Source organism: Myotis daubentonii, chromosome X, assembly GCF_963259705.1.
Source record: "Myotis daubentonii chromosome X, mMyoDau2.1, whole genome shotgun sequence".
Lineage (NCBI taxonomy): Eukaryota > Metazoa > Chordata > Mammalia > Chiroptera > Vespertilionidae > Myotis > Myotis daubentonii.
Window position 1 is genome coordinate 2271415 of NC_081861.1, and position 22790 is coordinate 2294204.

General features: G+C 56.3%; 4 protein-coding genes across 4 annotated transcripts; all 4 read left to right on the forward strand.

Annotated features, from left to right (window-relative positions):
* The first annotated feature begins 630 nt into the window (after positions 1-630).
* LOC132224709 (erythroid transcription factor-like) lies at positions 631-3052 on the forward strand. Its single transcript, XM_059679816.1, has 4 exons — positions 631-706; positions 1469-1575; positions 2092-2217; positions 2684-3052. Exons 1-4 carry the CDS (start codon positions 631-633, stop codon positions 3050-3052), a joined length of 678 nt encoding a protein of 225 aa, XP_059535799.1.
* Positions 3053-6330: 3278 nt separating this feature from the next.
* LOC132224710 (erythroid transcription factor-like) lies at positions 6331-8760 on the forward strand. The gene is made up of 5 exons (XM_059679817.1): positions 6331-6339; positions 6766-7000; positions 7103-7281; positions 7797-7922; positions 8392-8760. The coding sequence occupies exons 1-5, from the start codon at positions 6331-6333 to the stop codon at positions 8758-8760; spliced, it is 918 nt and encodes a 305-aa protein (XP_059535800.1).
* Positions 8761-12038: 3278 nt separating this feature from the next.
* LOC132224712 (erythroid transcription factor-like) lies at positions 12039-14468 on the forward strand. Its single transcript, XM_059679818.1, has 5 exons — positions 12039-12047; positions 12474-12708; positions 12811-12989; positions 13505-13630; positions 14100-14468. The coding sequence occupies exons 1-5, from the start codon at positions 12039-12041 to the stop codon at positions 14466-14468; spliced, it is 918 nt and encodes a 305-aa protein (XP_059535801.1).
* A 3278-nt stretch (positions 14469-17746) lies between these two features.
* On the forward strand, positions 17747-20176 carry LOC132224713 (erythroid transcription factor-like). Its single transcript, XM_059679819.1, has 5 exons — positions 17747-17755; positions 18182-18416; positions 18519-18697; positions 19213-19338; positions 19808-20176. The coding sequence occupies exons 1-5, from the start codon at positions 17747-17749 to the stop codon at positions 20174-20176; spliced, it is 918 nt and encodes a 305-aa protein (XP_059535802.1).
* Positions 20177-22790: the final 2614 nt, after the last annotated feature.

Here is a 22790-nt window from a genome sequence, read left to right on the forward strand (position 1 = left end):
CCTGATCGTTCGGAGGAACCTCTAAACTTACCCTCTGGAAACACCCTCCTGATCCTGTATAGGAAGCCCTGATGTGACTCTCTCTGACAGCCTTGGTCTGGAAGCCTTGCCCTCACCTTGTACAGGAGCCACTGTCTTGACTGTGGCTAGTGGCTACCACATGAAACAGCGTAGCTATGGGGAGTCTATAGAATCCTGTAGCAAGCACTGCTATAGGCTTTTCAACACTGTTCCCCTTTCTTTCTGACTCACTCACATTCCCAGCCTCCCTTACAATGATGTGTGGACATGTGACAGTTCTGATCAATGGAGTGAGCAAAGTGACATACGCAACTTCCAGGCCTGGCCCATAGGAACCTCTCATGGGCCCTCTTATGAGCACTGGCTGGTGTTCTCAGTGGTTAGAGCATGGGATTGTGCACTGAAGGGTCTCAGATTTGATTCCCAGACAAGGGCATGCACCCGGGTTTAGGTTCGATCCCCAGCCCCAGTTGGAGCATATGCAGGCAGCTGCTGCACTGGCTTTTCTGGCAGGGATCCATGTTGCTGGGGTTGCCATGGAGACCCTTAGCTAGGGTAGAATCTCACAAAGAGGCCATCTTAGAAATGGCCATAAACCTTCCCGAGGCTATGTGGATCAGGTTCCCTGCGTATGTGCAGACCTGGGAACTTACATCCCCAGACTGCATCATTGGGAATGAATACGGTAAGTAGGTGGGGGTGAGCCTAGTTGAGTGGCCCATGGGGCTCCACAAAGTTCTGCTCAAAACCCATTGGGAAAAGGCTGCTGGTGACTGCAGCTGCCAGAGTGAGCAGTGGGACTCAGACCCAGGAGTCACCCAATGGCCAGCAGCTGCTCTGGCAACCTATGGGAAGGTGGGAAGGTTGGCCACCACGTGGGGATATTGGGAATCATTGCATCCAGAAAGCAGGATGGCTTCAGACCTTCTGTTCCCTTCTTTCTTCCTTCCCATACCCACCCACACCCCAAACAGTCTTCGAGGTTAATGCATGCCTCTGCTGTCTGGAGGGGACCCAGGAGAATCACCATACACAAGCTGGGCCTATGGACGCACTGGGCTCCACCCTCCCACAACTGTAAGCCCCACCTGGGAGTACACCCCTCCCCAGGCCTCAGAAGATTCCTATGCAAGAGGCACCTTCCTAAAGAACATCAGGGCACAGCGACTGAGTCCGGACCTGTTGACACTGGGACCTGCAGTGCCTTCCTCCATCCCTGTCCCCAGCAGTGCCTACGGGCCCCCCGACTTTCCTAGGAGCTTCTTTCCTCCAACCAGAAGCCCTCCCAATCCAACGGCCTAATCCTCCTCCAACCTTCCTGGAACCCTGCCCCCATCCACCTGTAGTGAGGCTCCCCCAAAGGGACTGGGAGGTTGAGGAGGGGGATGGGGTCCAAGGCAAAGTTGGGCTGAGCGTGGTCCCTCTTGCCCACTGTCCACCTCAACAGAGGCCAGAGAGTATAAGTACTGCAGAGCGAAAGCAACTCTGCAACGGTCCCTATGCAAGGCCAATATTCAGACGATGACTAGGGAGAACAAGCCCCAAAGGCGCCTGGTAAGAGCCCAGGCCCACCTCCCCTCACCCAGGTACTCTGTTCTCACTCCGGGCAGGGATCTCTGCCCTCACACTCTATGAGAGCCCACATTCCCCCCTCTCGGGCCCATCCACTCAGGGACCCAGCTCTGTACAGGAGTGTCTACCCTCAGCCCACCCTCGGGCTGCAAGCAGGCACGCCGTCCACTCCCTGCACTGCACTTTTCATCCTTGGCTACACACTGGGATCACCGTGGGGCCCTCCCGAGATGGGTTCATTTACTTGGTCTGAGGCGCTGCCTGGGCATCAGGATTATTTTCGACTCACCAAGTGAGTCCAATGTCCTGCAACCCTGAGAACAACTGATGAAGCACCCCACGCCATCCGGAAAGCCCCGGGACAGGAGGCCATGTCCTTGCACCTCAGAGAACCCTCAGACTACACCTTGTCCAGGAAGCACTGCCTGTACCCTGACCCTCACCTCCTGGGTCCACCAACCCCCAATGCACTGACCCTCACATTCTTGCTGCTCCCAGAAAGTCAGCAAGTGGGCAGGTGCCGAGTGCACAAACTGTCAGACAACCATCACGGCAGTGTGGCGGCTGAATGCTGGTAGAAACCCCGTGTGCAATGCCTGCGGACTCTATTACAAGCGACACCATGTGTGCCCTGCCTCTTGGAGCCTGCCCCCTGCACCCCCATCCCACTAACCTGGCCTTCCTTCTCCTTTTCCTTTCCTGTATTCTTCCTATCTCCCTTTCTCTCTTCTCTGTAATTCTTCTCCCTCCTCCTTCCCTATCACCCTTCTCTTCTCTACACCTTCATCTCCTCCCTGCCTGTCTTTTCCCTCCTGCTCCCTTTTCTCTCCTCTATTTCTCATTTCCTTCCCCCTCCCCTCCAGCCATCGGATAGTCCTATGGCTAGAGGCTCCCTCAGCCTTTCCATTGCTTAGGGCCTCACAAGCTCATGACTCCTTAGAGCATTATCTGTGTCGCAGCTGGGGCCTGCTCCCCTAGTCCTTGACCCAGTTCCCCACTGTTAAGGAGTGGGGTGGAAAGGGTGTCCCCGGTGGAGACAGAGAGGCAGAAGTCTGAGGTTGGCGAACACTCATGGACTCTCTTTCATCAGGTGAACAGACCACTGCCTATTCGGACAGAAGTTTCAAAGCCTAGAAAACCCAAGGCATCACAGAAAGAAAAGAAACCAGTGTCGAGCCTGGGAGGCACAGGACCGGCTGATGCTGTGGCTGGTGGCTTCATGGTGGTGGCTGGGGGCAGCGATGGTGGGAATTGTGGGGAAGTGGCCTCGGGCTGGAGATTGGGCCCACCTGATACTGCCCATCTCTACCAAGGCCCGGGCCCCAAGGTGCTGTCTGGGCCTGTCAGCCACCTCATGCCTTCCCCCGGGCCCCTGTTGGGTTCACCCAGAGGCGCCTTCCCCACAGGCCCCGTGCCTCCCACCACCACCAGCACTGTGGAGGCGCCACTCAGCCCATGAGGACACAGAGCATGACTCAGAGCAGGGGTAGGGTCCCTCTCCGCGTGGAGCCAGAAGTTTCTACAACCCAACCTCTGGACCCCCCAACAGCTCTTGGTCTGGACCATCGACGATTTGTAAAATAAATCATCAGAGTTCTGAAGTTGGAGGTGTGAGTCTGAGTGGGACTGAATAAAGAGCCGTGGTAGGTGGGGTGTGCAACAGTGCCTGTGGTTCTCTGGTGATGGCGTGAGGCCGTGTGAGACAGCACGTGTCACCCTTCATGATAGTGGGTTATGATGTGCAAGTATAAGAGTGTACTAGTATGTGAGACCACGTGTGACAGCAACCAGGGTGTATGATATGGCCTGTACATGCACACGTCATGGGCAGAGACTGTGTAGTGGCTGACTGCTCTGTGAGGTGGTGACCATGGGGGTGAGGTTCTGAGAGATGGTGTGCATGACACCAGACAACTGTGAGAAACGGGGCACCAGTGACTGTCTGAGAGGACATGGGGGTATGTGTGCAACGGGGTGTGCTGAGGCAACGTGTGAGGCTGTGCTCATGTGATTGTGCACCATGCAGGGTGGTTCTGAGACGGTGTGACAGCATGTGTGCCAGGCACAGCATTTGCTCAATAAACATTTCTGGGATGCTCACCAAGGGCTGTGTAGGACGGAATGTGGCGACCTAGCAGTGTGACCTGAGGTACTGCGTGCCAGGAGGTCTTTGTGGGTCTGCATACTTGTGTGCAAGCATGTGTATGTGAGCGTATCGCATATCCTGTGCCCTGTCACAGTGTCTCTGAGTGGCTGACAGCGTGAGCAGCTCTGTACACTTGTTTGTGGAGGTATCAATATACACAATTTCAGTCTGTCAGTTAGGGACCCACCTCCAGGGGACAGAAGACATGATCAGGACAGGAACGGGAGGCCAAGTTTGGGGCTGGAAAGACAGCCAGCAAGAAGGGCAGAGGCCGGTCTGGGACCGTGGGGTTGTCCATGGGCCCTCCTGTCACTCATCTCTGATCTCTCTCAGCCCAGCTCGGCCTGCAGCCCTGTGGGAAATGGTAGAGAAGGAGGGGGGAGATTAGGAGGACAAAATAATCTCTAGGGGGGGATATTTAGACCCCACAGGTGGTGAGCTCCCCACAGTGCCAATTCCCTCCCCAATGCACCCACTCACCTGGGATGTGTTCTTCCATGGAACAAACCCTCACACTGGAGCATGCACGGAGTCAGGTGACATCCTAACCCAGACAGGTTAAGCGTCTCTCCCAAGGCCGCACAGCTGGTGGCACAGGGCTGAGCTAGGCTCCGTGACTTAGTCCCACACGGCCCAGAGGCTCCTAACCACAAGCAGCACCGTTTGCTGAGTGCTCACTGTGGTCAACAACAGTGGAAGGCTCAGGTGCTTTCCTTCATGAACACCTGAAAAAATACTCTAGTCCGGCTGGTGTGGCTCAGTGGTTGAGCATCAACAGAACAGCACCCCTTCAGCTCGTCCGCACACTGGCCCACTGAGGAACCACAGTAGTCCCTGCTCATGACAGGGATTGTCCAGAACTTCCCTGGCCGCTCCACAGAACCCCAGCCTCCTCATCCTGTGGGAGCCCCTGTCCTCGTCTTGAACAGAAACCTCTTGCAGAACCTGTGCTGGACAGGCCCCTGGACCCGCCGTGTTCAGGAGCCCCGGATCCCCAACTCCTATCAAAACGGCAGCCCTAGCCTGGTTCAGGAGCCTCTCTGATACTGGAGCTCTAAGGGAACCCTTTCTCTAATCAACAGGAAACCCATCCTGACCCTGAGCAGGATCACCGGTCCTCACCTTCTACAGGAGGCACCCTGTCCTGCCACCACAGCACAGGAACCTCCGCCTTCCCTGGTGGCAGGACAGAGCCTGCCCCACCCACCCTTATAGAAATGCCTGGCCTGACCCTCTTCATGGGACTCCATCTCTATAGGAATCCTGCCTGGACCTTGGACGGGACAGCTCTGTCCTCACACTGCACTGCAGCCCTCCCGTCCAGGTAGCATTTTAGAACCACTTTGCTCATCTTAAAATCTAGTTCTGAAACCACCTCCCTGACTCTGTCTGCAGAAATTCTCTCTTACCATTGATGTTTCTATCCCTCTCCCTTCCTCTCTGAAATCTTTAAAAATATATTTTAAACAAAGAAATCCCCATCTGTAAACTCCTTGGGAACCCCGATTGAGTTCAGGAGCCTTGCTTGCATTGTTGACAATGACCCCTGACGTCACTCTGCACAACAATCCCTACCTCACACCCTAGCCCACAGAGTCCACCGGAACCTGTGATCCAACTCTCAATGTGAACTTCAATCTTGAACTTACATGGAAAACCTTTCCTGAATCTGTGGGAGGCACCTGCCCTGACCCCCTGCTTTAAGTCCAGACCTCATCCTATATAGGCACCGACAGCCCCACCTGGCACAGGACCTCCTGCCCTGACACTGTGCTGGCTCCATGGCTCTGACCCTCTACAGGAAGCCTTGCCTATAACAGTGCTGGATTCTGCAGAAACCTATCCCTGACTTCCAACAGAAATCCGTAACTTGACCCGTTTCGGGAATCTCTGACCTGATCGTTCATAGGAACCTCTAAACTTGCCCTCTGGAAACACCCTCCTGACCCTGTATAGGAAGCCCTGATGTGACTCTCTCTGGCAGCCTTGGTCTGGAAGCCTTGCCCTCCCCTTGTACAGGAGCCACTGTCTTGACTGTGGCTAGTGGCCACCACATGAAACAGCGTAGCTCTGGGGAGTCTACAGAATCCTGTAGCAGGCACTGCTATAGGCTTTTCAACCCTGTTCCCCTTTCTTCCTGACTCACTCACATTCCCAGCCTCCCTTGCAATGACAGGTGGACATGTGACAGTTCTGATCAATGGCGTGAGCACAGTGACATGCGCAACTTCCAGGCCTGGCCCATAGGAACCTCTCATGGGCCCTCTTATGAGCACAGGCTGGTGTTCTCACTGGTTAGAGCATGGGCTTGTGCACTGATGGGTCTCAGGTTTGATTCCCAGACAAGGGCATGCACCTGGGTTTAGGTTTGATCCCCAGCCCCAGTTGGAGCATATGCAGGCAGCTGCTGCACTCGCTTTTCTGGCAGGGTTCCATGTTGCTGGGGTATCCATGGAGACCCTTAGCTAGGGTAGAACCCCACAAAGAGGCCATCTTAGAAATGGCCAGAAGCCTTCCCGAGGCTGTGTGGATCAGGTTCCCTGTGTATGTGCAGACCTGGGAACGTACATCCCCAGACAGCATCATTGGGAATGAATACGGTAAGTAGGTGGGGGTGAGCCTAGTTGAGTGGCCCATGGGGCTCCACAAAGTTCTGCTAAAAGCCCATTGGGAAAAGGCTGCTGGTGACTGCAGCTGCCAGAGTGAGCAGTGGGACTCAGACCCAGGAGTCACCCAATGGCCAGCAGCTGCTCTGGCAACCTATGGGAAGGTGGGAAGGTTGGCCACCACGTGGGGCTGTTGGGAATCACCGCATCTTGAAAGCAGGATGGCTTCAGACCTTCTGTTCCCTTCTTTCTTCCTTCCCATACCCACTCACACCCCAAACAGTCTTCGAGGTTAATGCATGCCTCTGCTGTCTGGAGCGGACCCCAGGAGGCTCACCATATGCCAGCTGGGCCTATGGACGCACTGGGCTCCACCCTCCCGCATCTGTGAGCCCCACCTGGGAGTACACCCCTCCCCAGGCCTCAGAAGATTCCTATGCAAGAGGCACCTTCCTCGAGACCATCAGCGCACAGCGACTGAGTCCGGACCTGTTGATGCTGGGGCCTGCAGAGCCTTCCTCCATCCCTGTCCCCAGCAGTGCCTACGGGCCCCCCAACTTTCCTAGGAGCTTCTTTCCTCCAACCAGAAGCCCCCCCAATCCAGCCGTCTCTTCCTCCCCCAACCTCCAAGGTACCCTGCCCCTGTCCACCTGTGGTGAGGCTCCCCCAAAGGGACAGGGAGGTTGAGGAGGGGGATGGGGTCCAAGGCAAAGTTGGGCTGAGCCTGGTCCCTCTTGCCCCCTGTCCACCTCACCAGAGGCCTGGGATTGTGCGCCATGCAGGGTGGTTCTGAGACGTTGTGATAGCCTGTGTACCAGGCACAGCGACAGTCCGGCAGGGCGAAAGTCCGGCAGAGCGAAAGCCGCTCCACAGTGCTACCTGTGCAATGCCGGTGGTCAGACGATGACTAGGCACAACAAGCCCCAGAGGCGCCCGGTAAGAGCCCAGGCCGGCCTCCCCTCACCCAGGTACTCTGTTCTCACTCCGGGCAGGGATCTCTGCCCTCACACTCTATGAGAACCCACATCCCCCCTCCCTGCCCCATCCACTCAGGGACCCAGCTCTGTACAGGAGTGTCTACCCTCAGCCCACCCTCGGGCTGCAAGCAGGCACGCCGTCCACTCCCTGCACTGCACTTTTCATCCTTGGCTACTCACTGGGATCACCGTGGGGCCCTCCCGAGATGGGTTGATTTACTTGGTCTGGGGCGCTGCCTGGGCATCAGGATTGTTTTCGACTCCCCAAGGGAGTCCAATGTCCGCCAACGCTGAGGACCACTGATGAAGCACCCCACGCCATCTGGAAAGCCCCGGGACAGGAGGCCATGTCCTCGCCCCTCAGAGCACCCTCGGTCTATGCCTTGTCCAGGAAGCCCTGCCTGCACCCTGACCCTCACCTCCTGGGTCCTCCACCCACCAGTGCACTGACCCTCATTTTCTTGCTGCCCCCAGAAGGTCAGCAAGCGTGCAGGTGCCCAGTGCACCAACTGCCAGACAACCATCACGGCAGTGTGGCGGCTGAATGCTGGTAGAGACCCCGTGTGCAATGCCTGCGGCCTTTATTACAAGCGACACCAGGTGTGCCCTGCCTCTTGGAGCCTGCCCCCTGCACCCCCATCCCACTAACCTGGCCTTCCTTCTCCTTTTCCTTTCCTGTATTCTTCCTATCTCCCTTTCTCTCTTCTCCCTGTTATTCTACTCCCTCCTCCTTCCCTATCACCCTTCTCTTCTCTACACCTTCATCTCCTCCCTGCCCTGTCTTTTCCCTCCTGCTCCCTTCTCTCTCCTCCATTTCTCCTTTCCTTCCCCCTCCCCTCCAGCCATCAGCTAGTCCTATGGCTAGAGGCTCCCTCAGCTTTTCCATTGCTTAGGGCCTCACAAGCTCATGACTCCTTAGGGCATTATCTGTGCCGCAGCTGGGGCCTGCTCCCCTAGTCCTTGACCCAGTTCCCCACTGTTAAGGAGTGGGGTGGAAAGGGTGTCCCTGGTGGAGACACAGAGGCAAAAGTCTGAGGTTGGGGAACACTCATGGCCTCTCTTTCATCAGGTGAACCGACCACGGACCGTGCAGAAGGGTGGTATAAAGTCTCGAAAACCAAGGCCATCACAGAAAGAAAAGAAGCCAGTGTCGAGCCTGGGAGGCACAGGACCGGCTGATGCTGTGGCTGGTGGCTTCATGGTGGTGGCTGGGGGCAGCGATGGTGGGAATTGTGGGGAAGTGGCCTCGGGCTGGAGATTGGGCCCACCTGATACTGCCCATCTCTACCAAGGCCCGGGCCCCGAGGTGCTGTCTGGGCCTGTCAGCCACCTCATGCCTTCCCCCGGGCCCCTGTTGGGTTCACCCAGAGGCGCCTTCCCCACAGGCCCCGTGCCTCCCACCACCACCAGCACTGTGGAGGCGCCACTCAGCCCATGAGGACACAGAGCATGACTCAGAGCAGGGGTAGGGTCCCTCTCCGCGTGGAGCCAGAAGTTTCTACAACCCAACCTCTGGACCCCCCAACAGCTCTTGGTCTGGACCATCGACGATTTGTAAAATAAATCATCAGAGTTCTGAAGTTGGAGGTGTGAGTCTGAGTGGGACTGAATAAAGAGCCGTGGTAGGTGGGGTGTGCAACAGTGCCTGTGGTTCTCTGGTGATGGCGTGAGGCCGTGTGAGACAGCACGTGTCACCCTTCATGAGAGTGGGTTATGATGTGCAAGTATAAGAGTGTACTAGTATGTGAGACCACGTGTGACAGCAACCAGGGTGTATGATATGGCCTGTACATGCACACGTCATGGGCAGAGACTGTGTAGTGGCTGACTGCTCTGTGAGGTGGTGACCATGGGGGTGAGGTTCTGAGAGATGGTGTGCATGACACCAGACAACTGTGAGAAACGGGGCACCAGTGACTGTATGAAGGGACGTGGGGGTATGTGTGCAACGGGGTGTGCTGAGGCAACGTGTGAGGCTGTGCTCATGTGATTGTGCACCATGCAGGGTGGTTCTGAGACGGTGTGACAGCATGTGTGCCAGGCACAGCATTTGCTCAATAAACATTTCTGGGATGCTCACCAAGGGCTGTGTAGGACGGAATGTGGCGACCTAGCAGTGTGACCTGAGGTACTGCGTGCCAGGAGGTCTTTGTGGGTCTGCATACTTGTGTGCAAGCATGTGTATGTGAGCGTATCGCATATCCTGTGCCCTGTCACAGTGTCTCTGAGTGGCTGACAGCGTGAGCAGCTCTGTACACTTGTTTGTGGAGGTATCAATATACACAATTTCAGTCTGTCAGTTAGGGACCCACCTCCAGGGGACAGAAGACATGATCAGGACAGGAACGGGAGGCCAAGTTTGGGGCTGGAAAGACAGCCAGCAAGAAGGGCAGAGGCCGGTCTGGGACCGTGGGGTTGTCCATGGGCCCTCCTGTCACTCATCTCTGATCTCTCTCAGCCCAGCTCGGCCTGCAGCCCTGTGGGAAATGGTAGAGAAGGAGGGGGGAGATTAGGAGGACAAAATAATCTCTAGGGGGGGATATTTAGACCCCACAGGTGGTGAGCTCCCCACAGTGCCAATTCCCTCCCCAATGCACCCACTCACCTGGGATGTGTTCTTCCATGGAACAAACCCTCACACTGGAGCATGCACGGAGTCAGGTGACATCCTAACCCAGACAGGTTAAGCGTCTCTCCCAAGGCCGCACAGCTGGTGGCACAGGGCTGAGCTAGGCTCCGTGACTTAGTCCCACACGGCCCAGAGGCTCCTAACCACAAGCAGCACCGTTTGCTGAGTGCTCACTGTGGTCAACAACAGTGGAAGGCTCAGGTGCTTTCCTTCATGAACACCTGAAAAAATACTCTAGTCCGGCTGGTGTGGCTCAGTGGTTGAGCATCAACAGAACAGCACCCCTTCAGCTCGTCCGCACACTGGCCCACTGAGGAACCACAGTAGTCCCTGCTCATGACAGGGATTGTCCAGAACTTCCCTGGCCGCTCCACAGAACCCCAGCCTCCTCATCCTGTGGGAGCCCCTGTCCTCGTCTTGAACAGAAACCTCTTGCAGAACCTGTGCTGGACAGGCCCCTGGACCCGCCGTGTTCAGGAGCCCCGGATCCCCAACTCCTATCAAAACGGCAGCCCTAGCCTGGTTCAGGAGCCTCTCTGATACTGGAGCTCTAAGGGAACCCTTTCTCTAATCAACAGGAAACCCATCCTGACCCTGAGCAGGATCACCGGTCCTCACCTTCTACAGGAGGCACCCTGTCCTGCCACCACAGCACAGGAACCTCCGCCTTCCCTGGTGGCAGGACAGAGCCTGCCCCACCCACCCTTATAGAAATGCCTGGCCTGACCCTCTTCATGGGACTCCATCTCTATAGGAATCCTGCCTGGACCTTGGACGGGACAGCTCTGTCCTCACACTGCACTGCAGCCCTCCCGTCCAGGTAGCATTTTAGAACCACTTTGCTCATCTTAAAATCTAGTTTTGAAACCACCTCCCTGACTCTGTCTGCAGAAATTCTCTCTTACCATTGATGTTTCTATCCCTCTCCCTTCCTCTCTGAAATCTTTAAAAATATATTTTAAACAAAGAAATCCCCATCTGTAAACTCCTTGGGAACCCCGATTGAGTTCAGGAGCCTTGCTTGCATTGTTGACAATGACCCCTGACGTCACTCTGCACAACAATCCCTACCTCACACCCTAGCCCACAGAGTCCACCGGAACCTGTGATCCAACTCTCAATGTGAACTTCAATCTTGAACTTACATGGAAAACCTTTCCTGAATCTGTGGGAGGCACCTGCCCTGACCCCCTGCTTTAAGTCCAGACCTCATCCTATATAGGCACCGACAGCCCCACCTGGCACAGGACCTCCTGCCCTGACACTGTGCTGGCTCCATGGCTCTGACCCTCTACAGGAAGCCTTGCCTATAACAGTGCTGGATTCTGCAGAAACCTATCCCTGACTTCCAACAGAAATCCGTAACTTGACCCGTTTCGGGAATCTCTGACCTGATCGTTCATAGGAACCTCTAAACTTGCCCTCTGGAAACACCCTCCTGACCCTGTATAGGAAGCCCTGATGTGACTCTCTCTGGCAGCCTTGGTCTGGAAGCCTTGCCCTCCCCTTGTACAGGAGCCACTGTCTTGACTGTGGCTAGTGGCCACCACATGAAACAGCGTAGCTCTGGGGAGTCTACAGAATCCTGTAGCAGGCACTGCTATAGGCTTTTCAACCCTGTTCCCCTTTCTTCCTGACTCACTCACATTCCCAGCCTCCCTTGCAATGACAGGTGGACATGTGACAGTTCTGATCAATGGCGTGAGCACAGTGACATGCGCAACTTCCAGGCCTGGCCCATAGGAACCTCTCATGGGCCCTCTTATGAGCACAGGCTGGTGTTCTCACTGGTTAGAGCATGGGCTTGTGCACTGATGGGTCTCAGGTTTGATTCCCAGACAAGGGCATGCACCTGGGTTTAGGTTTGATCCCCAGCCCCAGTTGGAGCATATGCAGGCAGCTGCTGCACTCGCTTTTCTGGCAGGGTTCCATGTTGCTGGGGTATCCATGGAGACCCTTAGCTAGGGTAGAACCCCACAAAGAGGCCATCTTAGAAATGGCCAGAAGCCTTCCCGAGGCTGTGTGGATCAGGTTCCCTGTGTATGTGCAGACCTGGGAACGTACATCCCCAGACAGCATCATTGGGAATGAATACGGTAAGTAGGTGGGGGTGAGCCTAGTTGAGTGGCCCATGGGGCTCCACAAAGTTCTGCTAAAAGCCCATTGGGAAAAGGCTGCTGGTGACTGCAGCTGCCAGAGTGAGCAGTGGGACTCAGACCCAGGAGTCACCCAATGGCCAGCAGCTGCTCTGGCAACCTATGGGAAGGTGGGAAGGTTGGCCACCACGTGGGGCTGTTGGGAATCACCGCATCTTGAAAGCAGGATGGCTTCAGACCTTCTGTTCCCTTCTTTCTTCCTTCCCATACCCACTCACACCCCAAACAGTCTTCGAGGTTAATGCATGCCTCTGCTGTCTGGAGCGGACCCCAGGAGGCTCACCATATGCCAGCTGGGCCTATGGACGCACTGGGCTCCACCCTCCCGCATCTGTGAGCCCCACCTGGGAGTACACCCCTCCCCAGGCCTCAGAAGATTCCTATGCAAGAGGCACCTTCCTCGAGACCATCAGCGCACAGCGACTGAGTCCGGACCTGTTGATGCTGGGGCCTGCAGAGCCTTCCTCCATCCCTGTCCCCAGCAGTGCCTACGGGCCCCCCGACTTTCCTAGGAGCTTCTTTCCTCCAACCAGAAGCCCCCCCAATCCAGCCGTCTCTTCCTCCCCCAACCTCCAAGGTACCCTGCCCCTGTCCACCTGTGGTGAGGCTCCCCCAAAGGGACAGGGAGGTTGAGGAGGGGGATGGGGTCCAAGGCAAAGTTGGGCTGAGCCTGGTCCCTCTTGCCCCCTGTCCACCTCACCAGAGGCCTGGGATTGTGCGCCATGCAGGGTGGTTCTGAGACGTTGTGATAGCCCGTGTACCAGGCACAGCGACAGTCCGGCAGGGCGAAAGTCCGGCAGAGCGAAAGCCGCTCCACAGTGCTACCTGTGCAATGCCGGTGGTCAGACGATGACTAGGCACAACAAGCCCCAGAGGCGCCCGGTAAGAGCCCAGGCCGGCCTCCCCTCACCCAGGTACTCTGTTCTCACTCCGGGCAGGGATCTCTGCCCTCACACTCTATGAGAACCCACATCCCCCCTCCCTGCCCCATCCACTCAGGGACCCAGCTCTGTACAGGAGTGTCTACCCTCAGCCCACCCTCGGGCTGCAAGCAGGCACGCCGTCCACTCCCTGCACTGCACTTTTCATCCTTGGCTACTCACTGGGATCACCGTGGGGCCCTCCCGAGATGGGTTGATTTACTTGGTCTGGGGCGCTGCCTGGGCATCAGGATTGTTTTCGACTCCCCAAGGGAGTCCAATGTCCGCCAACGCTGAGGACCACTGATGAAGCACCCCACGCCATCTGGAAAGCCCCGGGACAGGAGGCCATGTCCTCGCCCCTCAGAGCACCCTCGGTCTATGCCTTGTCCAGGAAGCCCTGCCTGCACCCTGACCCTCACCTCCTGGGTCCTCCACCCACCAGTGCACTGACCCTCATTTTCTTGCTGCCCCCAGAAGGTCAGCAAGCGTGCAGGTGCCCAGTGCACCAACTGCCAGACAACCATCACGGCAGTGTGGCGGCTGAATGCTGGTAGAGACCCCGTGTGCAATGCCTGCGGCCTTTATTACAAGCGACACCAGGTGTGCCCTGCCTCTTGGAGCCTGCCCCCTGCACCCCCATCCCACTAACCTGGCCTTCCTTCTCCTTTTCCTTTCCTGTATTCTTCCTATCTCCCTTTCTCTCTTCTCCCTGTTATTCTACTCCCTCCTCCTTCCCTATCACCCTTCTCTTCTCTACACCTTCATCTCCTCCCTGCCCTGTCTTTTCCCTCCTGCTCCCTTCTCTCTCCTCCATTTCTCCTTTCCTTCCCCCTCCCCTCCAGCCATCAGCTAGTCCTATGGCTAGAGGCTCCCTCAGCTTTTCCATTGCTTAGGGCCTCACAAGCTCATGACTCCTTAGGGCATTATCTGTGCCGCAGCTGGGGCCTGCTCCCCTAGTCCTTGACCCAGTTCCCCACTGTTAAGGAGTGGGGTGGAAAGGGTGTCCCTGGTGGAGACACAGAGGCAAAAGTCTGAGGTTGGGGAACACTCATGGCCTCTCTTTCATCAGGTGAACCGACCACGGACCGTGCAGAAGGGTGGTATAAAGTCTCGAAAACCAAGGCCATCACAGAAAGAAAAGAAGCCAGTGTCGAGCCTGGGAGGCACAGGACCGGCTGATGCTGTGGCTGGTGGCTTCATGGTGGTGGCTGGGGGCAGCGATGGTGGGAATTGTGGGGAAGTGGCCTCGGGCTTGAGATTGGGCCCACCTGATACTGCCCATCTCTACCAAGGCCCGGGCCCCGAGGTGCTGTCTGGGCCTGTCAGCCACCTCATGCCTTCCCCCGGGCCCCTGTTGGGTTCACCCAGAGGCGCCTTCCCCACAGGCCCCGTGCCTCCCACCACCACCAGCACTGTGGAGGCGCCACTCAGCCCATGAGGACACAGAGCATGACTCAGAGCAGGGGTAGGGTCCCTCTCCGCGTGGAGCCAGAAGTTTCTACAACCCAACCTCTGGACCCCCCAACAGCTCTTGGTCTGGACCATCGACGATTTGTAAAATAAATCATCAGAGTTCTGAAGTTGGAGGTGTGAGTCTGAGTGGGACTGAATAAAGAGCCGTGGTAGGTGGGGTGTGCAACAGTGCCTGTGGTTCTCTGGTGATGGCGTGAGGCCGTGTGAGACAGCACGTGTCACCCTTCATGAGAGTGGGTTATGATGTGCAAGTATAAGAGTGTACTAGTATGTGAGACCACGTGTGACAGCAACCAGGGTGTATGATATGGCCTGTACATGCACACGTCATGGGCAGAGACTGTGTAGTGGCTGACTGCTCTGTGAGGTGGTGACCATGGGGGTGAGGTTCTGAGAGATGGTGTGCATGACACCAGACAACTGTGAGAAACGGGGCACCAGTGACTGTATGAAGGGACGTGGGGGTATGTGTGCAACGGGGTGTGCTGAGGCAACGTGTGAGGCTGTGCTCATGTGATTGTGCACCATGCAGGGTGGTTCTGAGACGGTGTGACAGCATGTGTGCCAGGCACAGCATTTGCTCAATAAACATTTCTGGGATGCTCACCAAGGGCTGTGTAGGACGGAATGTGGCGACCTAGCAGTGTGACCTGAGGTACTGCGTGCCAGGAGGTCTTTGTGGGTCTGCATACTTGTGTGCAAGCATGTGTATGTGAGCGTATCGCATATCCTGTGCCCTGTCACAGTGTCTCTGAGTGGCTGACAGCGTGAGCAGCTCTGTACACTTGTTTGTGGAGGTATCAATATACACAATTTCAGTCTGTCAGTTAGGGACCCACCTCCAGGGGACAGAAGACATGATCAGGACAGGAACGGGAGGCCAAGTTTGGGGCTGGAAAGACAGCCAGCAAGAAGGGCAGAGGCCGGTCTGGGACCGTGCGGTTGTCCATGGGCCCTCCTGTCACTCATCTCTGATCTCTCTCAGCCCAGCTCGGCCTGCAGCCCTGTGGGAAATGGTAGAGAAGGAGGGGGGAGATTAGGAGGACAAAATAATCTCTAGGGGGGGATATTTAGACCCCACAGGTGGTGAGCTCCCCACAGTGCCAATTCCCTCCCCAATGCACCCACTCACCTGGGATGTGTTCTTCCATGGAACAAACCCTCACACTGGAGCATGCACGGAGTCAGGTGACATCCTAACCCAGACAGGTTAAGCGTCTCTCCCAAGGCCGCACAGCTGGTGGCACAGGGCTGAGCTAGGCTCCGTGACTTAGTCCCACACGGCCCAGAGGCTCCTAACCACAAGCAGCACCGTTTGCTGAGTGCTCACTGTGGTCAACAACAGTGGAAGGCTCAGGTGCTTTCCTTCATGAACACCTGAAAAAATACTCTAGTCCGGCTGGTGTGGCTCAGTGGTTGAGCATCAACAGAACAGCACCCCTTCAGCTCGTCCGCACACTGGCCCACTGAGGAACCACAGTAGTCCCTGCTCATGACAGGGATTGTCCAGAACTTCCCTGGCCGCTCCACAGAACCCCAGCCTCCTCATCCTGTGGGAGCCCCTGTCCTCGTCTTGAACAGAAACCTCTTGCAGAACCTGTGCTGGACAGGCCCCTGGACCCGCCGTGTTCAGGAGCCCCGGATCCCCAACTCCTATCAAAACGGCAGCCCTAGCCTGGTTCAGGAGCCTCTCTGATACTGGAGCTCTAAGGGAACCCTTTCTCTAATCAACAGGAAACCCATCCTGACCCTGAGCAGGATCACCGGTCCTCACCTTCTACAGGAGGCACCCTGTCCTGCCACCACAGCACAGGAACCTCCGCCTTCCCTGGTGGCAGGACAGAGCCTGCCCCACCCACCCTTATAGAAATGCCTGGCCTGACCCTCTTCATGGGACTCCATCTCTATAGGAATCCTGCCTGGACCTTGGACGGGACAGCTCTGTCCTCACACTGCACTGCAGCCCTCCCGTCCAGGTAGCATTTTAGAACCACTTTGCTCATCTTAAAATCTAGTTTTGAAACCACCTCCCTGACTCTGTCTGCAGAAATTCTCTCTTACCATTGATGTTTCTATCCCTCTCCCTTCCTCTCTGAAATCTTTAAAAATATATTTTAAACAAAGAAATCCCCATCTGTAAACTCCTTGGGAACCCCGATTGAGTTCAGGAGCCTTGCTTGCATTGTTGACAATGACCCCTGACGTCACTCTGCACAACAATCCCTACCTCACACCCTAGCCCACAGAGTCCACCGGAACCTGTGATCCAACTCTCAATGTGAACTTCAATCTTGAACTTACATGGAAAACCTTTCCTGAATCTGTGGGAGGCACCTGCCCTGACCCCCTGCTTTAAGTCCAGACCTCATCCTATATAGGCACCGACAGCCCCACCTGGCACAGGACCTCCTGCCCTGACACTGTGCTGGCTCCATGGCTCTGACCCTCTACAGGAAGCCTTGCCTATAACAGTGCTGGATTCTGCAGAAACCTATCCCTGACTTCCAACAGAAATCCGTAACTTGACCCGTTTCGGGAATCTCTGACCTGATCGTTCATAGGAACCTCTAAACTTGCCCTCTGGAAACACCCTCCTGACCCTGTATAGGAAGCCCTGATGTGACTCTCTCTGGCAGCCTTGGTCTGGAAGCCTTGCCCTCCCCTTGTACAGGAGCCACTGTCTTGACTGTGGCTAGTGGCCACCACATGAAACAGCGTAGCTCTGGGGAGTCTACAGAATCCTGTAGCAGGCACTGCTATAGGCTTTTCAACCCTGTTCCCCTTTCTTCCTGACTCACTCACATTCCCAGCCTCCCTTGCAATGACAGGTGGACATGTGACAGTTCTGATCAATGGCGTGAGCACAGTGACATGCGCAACTTCCAGGCCTGGCCCATAGGAACCTCTCATGGGCCCTCTTATGAGCACAGGCTGGTGTTCTCACTGGTTAGAGCATGGGCTTGTGCACTGATGGGTCTCAGGTTTGATTCCCAGACAAGGGCATGCACCTGGGTTTAGGTTTGATCCCCAGCCCCAGTTGGAGCATATGCAGGCAGCTGCTGCACTCGCTTTTCTGGCAGGGTTCCATGTTGCTGGGGTATCCATGGAGACCCTTAGCTAGGGTAGAACCCCACAAAGAGGCCATCTTAGAAATGGCCAGAAGCCTTCCCGAGGCTGTGTGGATCAGGTTCCCTGTGTATGTGCAGACCTGGGAACGTACATCCCCAGACAGCATCATTGGGAATGAATACGGTAAGTAGGTGGGGGTGAGCCTAGTTGAGTGGCCCATGGGGCTCCACAAAGTTCTGCTAAAAGCCCATTGGGAAAAGGCTGCTGGTGACTGCAGCTGCCAGAGTGAGCAGTGGGACTCAGACCCAGGAGTCACCCAATGGCCAGCAGCTGCTCTGGCAACCTATGGGAAGGTGGGAAGGTTGGCCACCACGTGGGGCTGTTGGGAATCACCGCATCTTGAAAGCAGGATGGCTTCAGACCTTCTGTTCCCTTCTTTCTTCCTTCCCATACCCACTCACACCCCAAACAGTCTTCGAGGTTAATGCATGCCTCTGCTGTCTGGAGCGGACCCCAGGAGGCTCACCATATGCCAGCTGGGCCTATGGACGCACTGGGCTCCACCCTCCCGCATCTGTGAGCCCCACCTGGGAGTACACCCCTCCCCAGGCCTCAGAAGATTCCTATGCAAGAGGCACCTTCCTCGAGACCATCAGCGCACAGCGACTGAGTCCGGACCTGTTGATGCTGGGGCCTGCAGAGCCTTCCTCCATCCCTGTCCCCAGCAGTGCCTACGGGCCCCCCGACTTTCCTAGGAGCTTCTTTCCTCCAACCAGAAGCCCCCCCAATCCAGCCGTCTCTTCCTCCCCCAACCTCCAAGGTACCCTGCCCCTGTCCACCTGTGGTGAGGCTCCCCCAAAGGGACAGGGAGGTTGAGGAGGGGGATGGGGTCCAAGGCAAAGTTGGGCTGAGCCTGGTCCCTCTTGCCCCCTGTCCACCTCACCAGAGGCCTGGGATTGTGCGCCATGCAGGGTGGTTCTGAGACGTTGTGATAGCCCGTGTACCAGGCACAGCGACAGTCCGGCAGGGCGAAAGTCCGGCAGAGCGAAAGCCGCTCCACAGTGCTACCTGTGCAATGCCGGTGGTCAGACGATGACTAGGCACAACAAGCCCCAGAGGCGCCCGGTAAGAGCCCAGGCCGGCCTCCCCTCACCCAGGTACTCTGTTCTCACTCCGGGCAGGGATCTCTGCCCTCACACTCTATGAGAACCCACATCCCCCCTCCCTGCCCCATCCACTCAGGGACCCAGCTCTGTACAGGAGTGTCTACCCTCAGCCCACCCTCGGGCTGCAAGCAGGCACGCCGTCCACTCCCTGCACTGCACTTTTCATCCTTGGCTACTCACTGGGATCACCGTGGGGCCCTCCCGAGATGGGTTGATTTACTTGGTCTGGGGCGCTGCCTGGGCATCAGGATTGTTTTCGACTCCCCAAGGGAGTCCAATGTCCGCCAACGCTGAGGACCACTGATGAAGCACCCCACGCCATCTGGAAAGCCCCGGGACAGGAGGCCATGTCCTCGCCCCTCAGAGCACCCTCGGTCTATGCCTTGTCCAGGAAGCCCTGCCTGCACCCTGACCCTCACCTCCTGGGTCCTCCACCCACCAGTGCACTGACCCTCATTTTCTTGCTGCCCCCAGAAGGTCAGCAAGCGTGCAGGTGCCCAGTGCACCAACTGCCAGACAACCATCACGGCAGTGTGGCGGCTGAATGCTGGTAGAGACCCCGTGTGCAATGCCTGCGGCCTTTATTACAAGCGACACCAGGTGTGCCCTGCCTCTTGGAGCCTGCCCCCTGCACCCCCATCCCACTAACCTGGCCTTCCTTCTCCTTTTCCTTTCCTGTATTCTTCCTATCTCCCTTTCTCTCTTCTCCCTGTTATTCTACTCCCTCCTCCTTCCCTATCACCCTTCTCTTCTCTACACCTTCATCTCCTCCCTGCCCTGTCTTTTCCCTCCTGCTCCCTTCTCTCTCCTCCATTTCTCCTTTCCTTCCCCCTCCCCTCCAGCCATCAGCTAGTCCTATGGCTAGAGGCTCCCTCAGCTTTTCCATTGCTTAGGGCCTCACAAGCTCATGACTCCTTAGGGCATTATCTGTGCCGCAGCTGGGGCCTGCTCCCCTAGTCCTTGACCCAGTTCCCCACTGTTAAGGAGTGGGGTGGAAAGGGTGTCCCTGGTGGAGACACAGAGGCAAAAGTCTGAGGTTGGGGAACACTCATGGCCTCTCTTTCATCAGGTGAACCGACCACAGACCGTGCAGAAGGGTGGTATAAAGTCTCGAAAACCAAGGCCATCACAGAAAGAAAAGAAGCCAGTGTCGAGCCTGGGAGGCACAGGACCGGCTGATGCTGTGGCTGGTGGCTTCATGGTGGTGGCTGGGGGCAGCGATGGTGGGAATTGTGGGGAAGTGGCCTCGGGCTTGAGATTGGGCCCACCTGATACTGCCCATCTCTACCAAGGCCCGGGCCCCGAGGTGCTGTCTGGGCCTGTCAGCCACCTCATGCCTTCCCCCGGGCCCCTGTTGGGTTCACCCAGAGGCGCCTTCCCCACAGGCCCCGTGCCTCCCACCACCACCAGCACTGTGGAGGCGCCACTCAGCCCATGAGGACACAGAGCATGACTCAGAGCAGGGGTAGGGTCCCTCTCCGCGTGGAGCCAGAAGTTTCTACAACCCAACCTCTGGACCCCCCAACAGCTCTTGGTCTGGACCATCGACGATTTGTAAAATAAATCATCAGAGTTCTGAAGTTGGAGGTGTGAGTCTGAGTGGGACTGAATAAAGAGCCGTGGTAGGTGGGGTGTGCAACAGTGCCTGTGGTTCTCTGGTGATGGCGTGAGGCCGTGTGAGACAGCACGTGTCACCCTTCATGAGAGTGGGTTATGATGTGCAAGTATAAGAGTGTACTAGTATGTGAGACCACGTGTGACAGCAACCAGGGTGTATGATATGGCCTGTACATGCACACGTCATGGGCAGAGACTGTGTAGTGGCTGACTGCTCTGTGAGGTGGTGACCATGGGGGTGAGGTTCTGAGAGATGGTGTGCATGACACCAGACAACTGTGAGAAACGGGGCACCAGTGACTGTATGAAGGGACGTGGGGGTATGTGTGCAACGGGGTGTGCTGAGGCAACGTGTGAGGCTGTGCTCATGTGATTGTGCACCATGCAGGGTGGTTCTGAGACGGTGTGACAGCATGTGTGCCAGGCACAGCATTTGCTCAATAAACATTTCTGGGATGCTCACCAAGGGCTGTGTAGGACGGAATGTGGCGACCTAGCAGTGTGACCTGAGGTACTGCGTGCCAGGAGGTCTTTGTGGGTCTGCATACTTGTGTGCAAGCATGTGTATGTGAGCGTATCGCATATCCTGTGCCCTGTCACAGTGTCTCTGAGTGGCTGACAGCGTGAGCAGCTCTGTACACTTGTTTGTGGAGGTATCAATATACACAATTTCAGTCTGTCAGTTAGGGACCCACCTCCAGGGGACAGAAGACATGATCAGGACAGGAACGGGAGGCCAAGTTTGGGGCTGGAAAGACAGCCAGCAAGAAGGGCAGAGGCCGGTCTGGGACCGTGGGGTTGTCCATGGGCCCTCCTGTCACTCATCTCTGATCTCTCTCAGCCCAGCTCGGCCTGCAGCCCTGTGGGAAATGGTAGAGAAGGAGGGGGGAGATTAGGAGGACAAAATAATCTCTAGGGGGGGATATTTAGACCCCACAGGTGGTGAGCTCCCCACAGTGCCAATTCCCTCCCCAATGCACCCACTCACCTGGGATGTGTTCTTCCATGGAACAAACCCTCACACTGGAGCATGCACGGAGTCAGGTGACATCCTAACCCAGACAGGTTAAGCGTCTCTCCCAAGGCCGCACAGCTGGTGGCACAGGGCTGAGCTAGGCTCCGTGACTTAGTCCCACACGGCCCAGAGGCTCCTAACCACAAGCAGCACCGTTTGCTGAGTGCTCACTGTGGTCAACAACAGTGGAAGGCTCAGGTGCTTTCCTTCATGAACACCTGAAAAAATACTCTAGTCCGGCTGGTGTGGCTCAGTGGTTGAGCATCAACAGAACAGCACCCCTTCAGCTCGTCCGCACACTGGCCCACTGAGGAACCACAGTAGTCCCTGCTCATGACAGGGATTGTCCAGAACTTCCCTGGCCGCTCCACAGAACCCCAGCCTCCTCATCCTGTGGGAGCCCCTGTCCTCGTCTTGAACAGAAACCTCTTGCAGAACCTGTGCTGGACAGGCCCCTGGACCCGCCGTGTTCAGGAGCCCCGGATCCCCAACTCCTATCAAAACAGCAGCCCTAGCCTGGTTCAGGAGCCTCTCTGATACTGGAGCTCTAAGGGAACCCTTTCTCTAATCAACAGGAAACCCATCCTGACCCTGAGCAGGATCACCGGTCCTCACCTTCTACAGGAGGCACCCTGTCCTGCCACCACAGCACAGGAACCTCCGCCTTCCCTGGTGGCAGGACAGAGCCTGCCCCACCCACCCTTATAGAAATGCCTGGCCTGACCCTCTTCATGGGACTCCATCTCTATAGGAATCCTGCCTGGACCTTGGACGGGACAGCTCTGTCCTCACACTGCACTGCAGCCCTCCCGTCCAGGTAGCATTTTAGAACCACTTTGCTCATCTTAAAATCTAGTTCTGAAACCACCTCCCTGACTCTGTCTGCAGAAATTCTCTCTTACCATTGATGTTTCTATCCCTCTCCCTTCCTCTCTGAAATCTTTAAAAATATATTTTAAACAAAGAAATCCCCATCTGTAAACTCCTTGGGAACCCCGATTGAGTTCAGGAGCCTTGCTTGCATTGTTGACAATGACCCCTGACGTCACTCTGCACAACAATCCCTACCTCACACCCTAGCCCACAGAGTCCACCGGAACCTGTGATCCAACTCTCAATGTGAACTTCAATCTTGAACTTACATGGAAAACCTTTCCTGAATCTGTGGGAGGCACCTGCCCTGACCCCCTGCTTTAAGTCCAGACCTCATCCTATATAGGCACCGACAGCCCCACCTGGCACAGGACCTCCTGCCCTGACACTGTGCTGGCTCCATGGCTCTGACCCTCTACAGGAAGCCTTGCCTATAACAGTGCTGGATTCTGCAGAAACCTATCCCTGACTTCCAACAGAAATCCGTAACTTGACCCGTTTCGGGAATCTCTGACCTGATCGTTCATAGGAACCTCTAAACTTGCCC

Bases quoted from the DNA above. Each gene is read 5' to 3' on its own strand.
- LOC132224709 (XM_059679816.1), top strand. From the start codon at position 631: ATGTGGATCAGGTTCCCTGCGTATGTGCAGACCTGGGAACTTACATCC. The intron at 707-1,468 runs GTAAGTAGGTGG...CCACCTCAACAG, and splicing joins CATCATTGGGAATGAATACG to AGGCCAGAGAGTATAAGTAC. The intron at 1,576-2,091 runs GTAAGAGCCCAG...TGCTGCTCCCAG, and splicing joins ACAAGCCCCAAAGGCGCCTG to AAAGTCAGCAAGTGGGCAGG.
- LOC132224710 (XM_059679817.1), top strand. The intron at 7,001-7,102 runs GTGAGGCTCCCC...CCACCTCACCAG, and splicing joins CCTGCCCCTGTCCACCTGTG to AGGCCTGGGATTGTGCGCCA. The intron at 7,923-8,391 runs GTGTGCCCTGCC...CTCTTTCATCAG, and splicing joins TTTATTACAAGCGACACCAG to GTGAACCGACCACGGACCGT.
- LOC132224712 (XM_059679818.1), top strand. The intron at 12,709-12,810 runs GTGAGGCTCCCC...CCACCTCACCAG, and splicing joins CCTGCCCCTGTCCACCTGTG to AGGCCTGGGATTGTGCGCCA. The intron at 13,631-14,099 runs GTGTGCCCTGCC...CTCTTTCATCAG, and splicing joins TTTATTACAAGCGACACCAG to GTGAACCGACCACGGACCGT.
- LOC132224713 (XM_059679819.1), top strand. The intron at 18,417-18,518 runs GTGAGGCTCCCC...CCACCTCACCAG, and splicing joins CCTGCCCCTGTCCACCTGTG to AGGCCTGGGATTGTGCGCCA. The intron at 19,339-19,807 runs GTGTGCCCTGCC...CTCTTTCATCAG, and splicing joins TTTATTACAAGCGACACCAG to GTGAACCGACCACAGACCGT.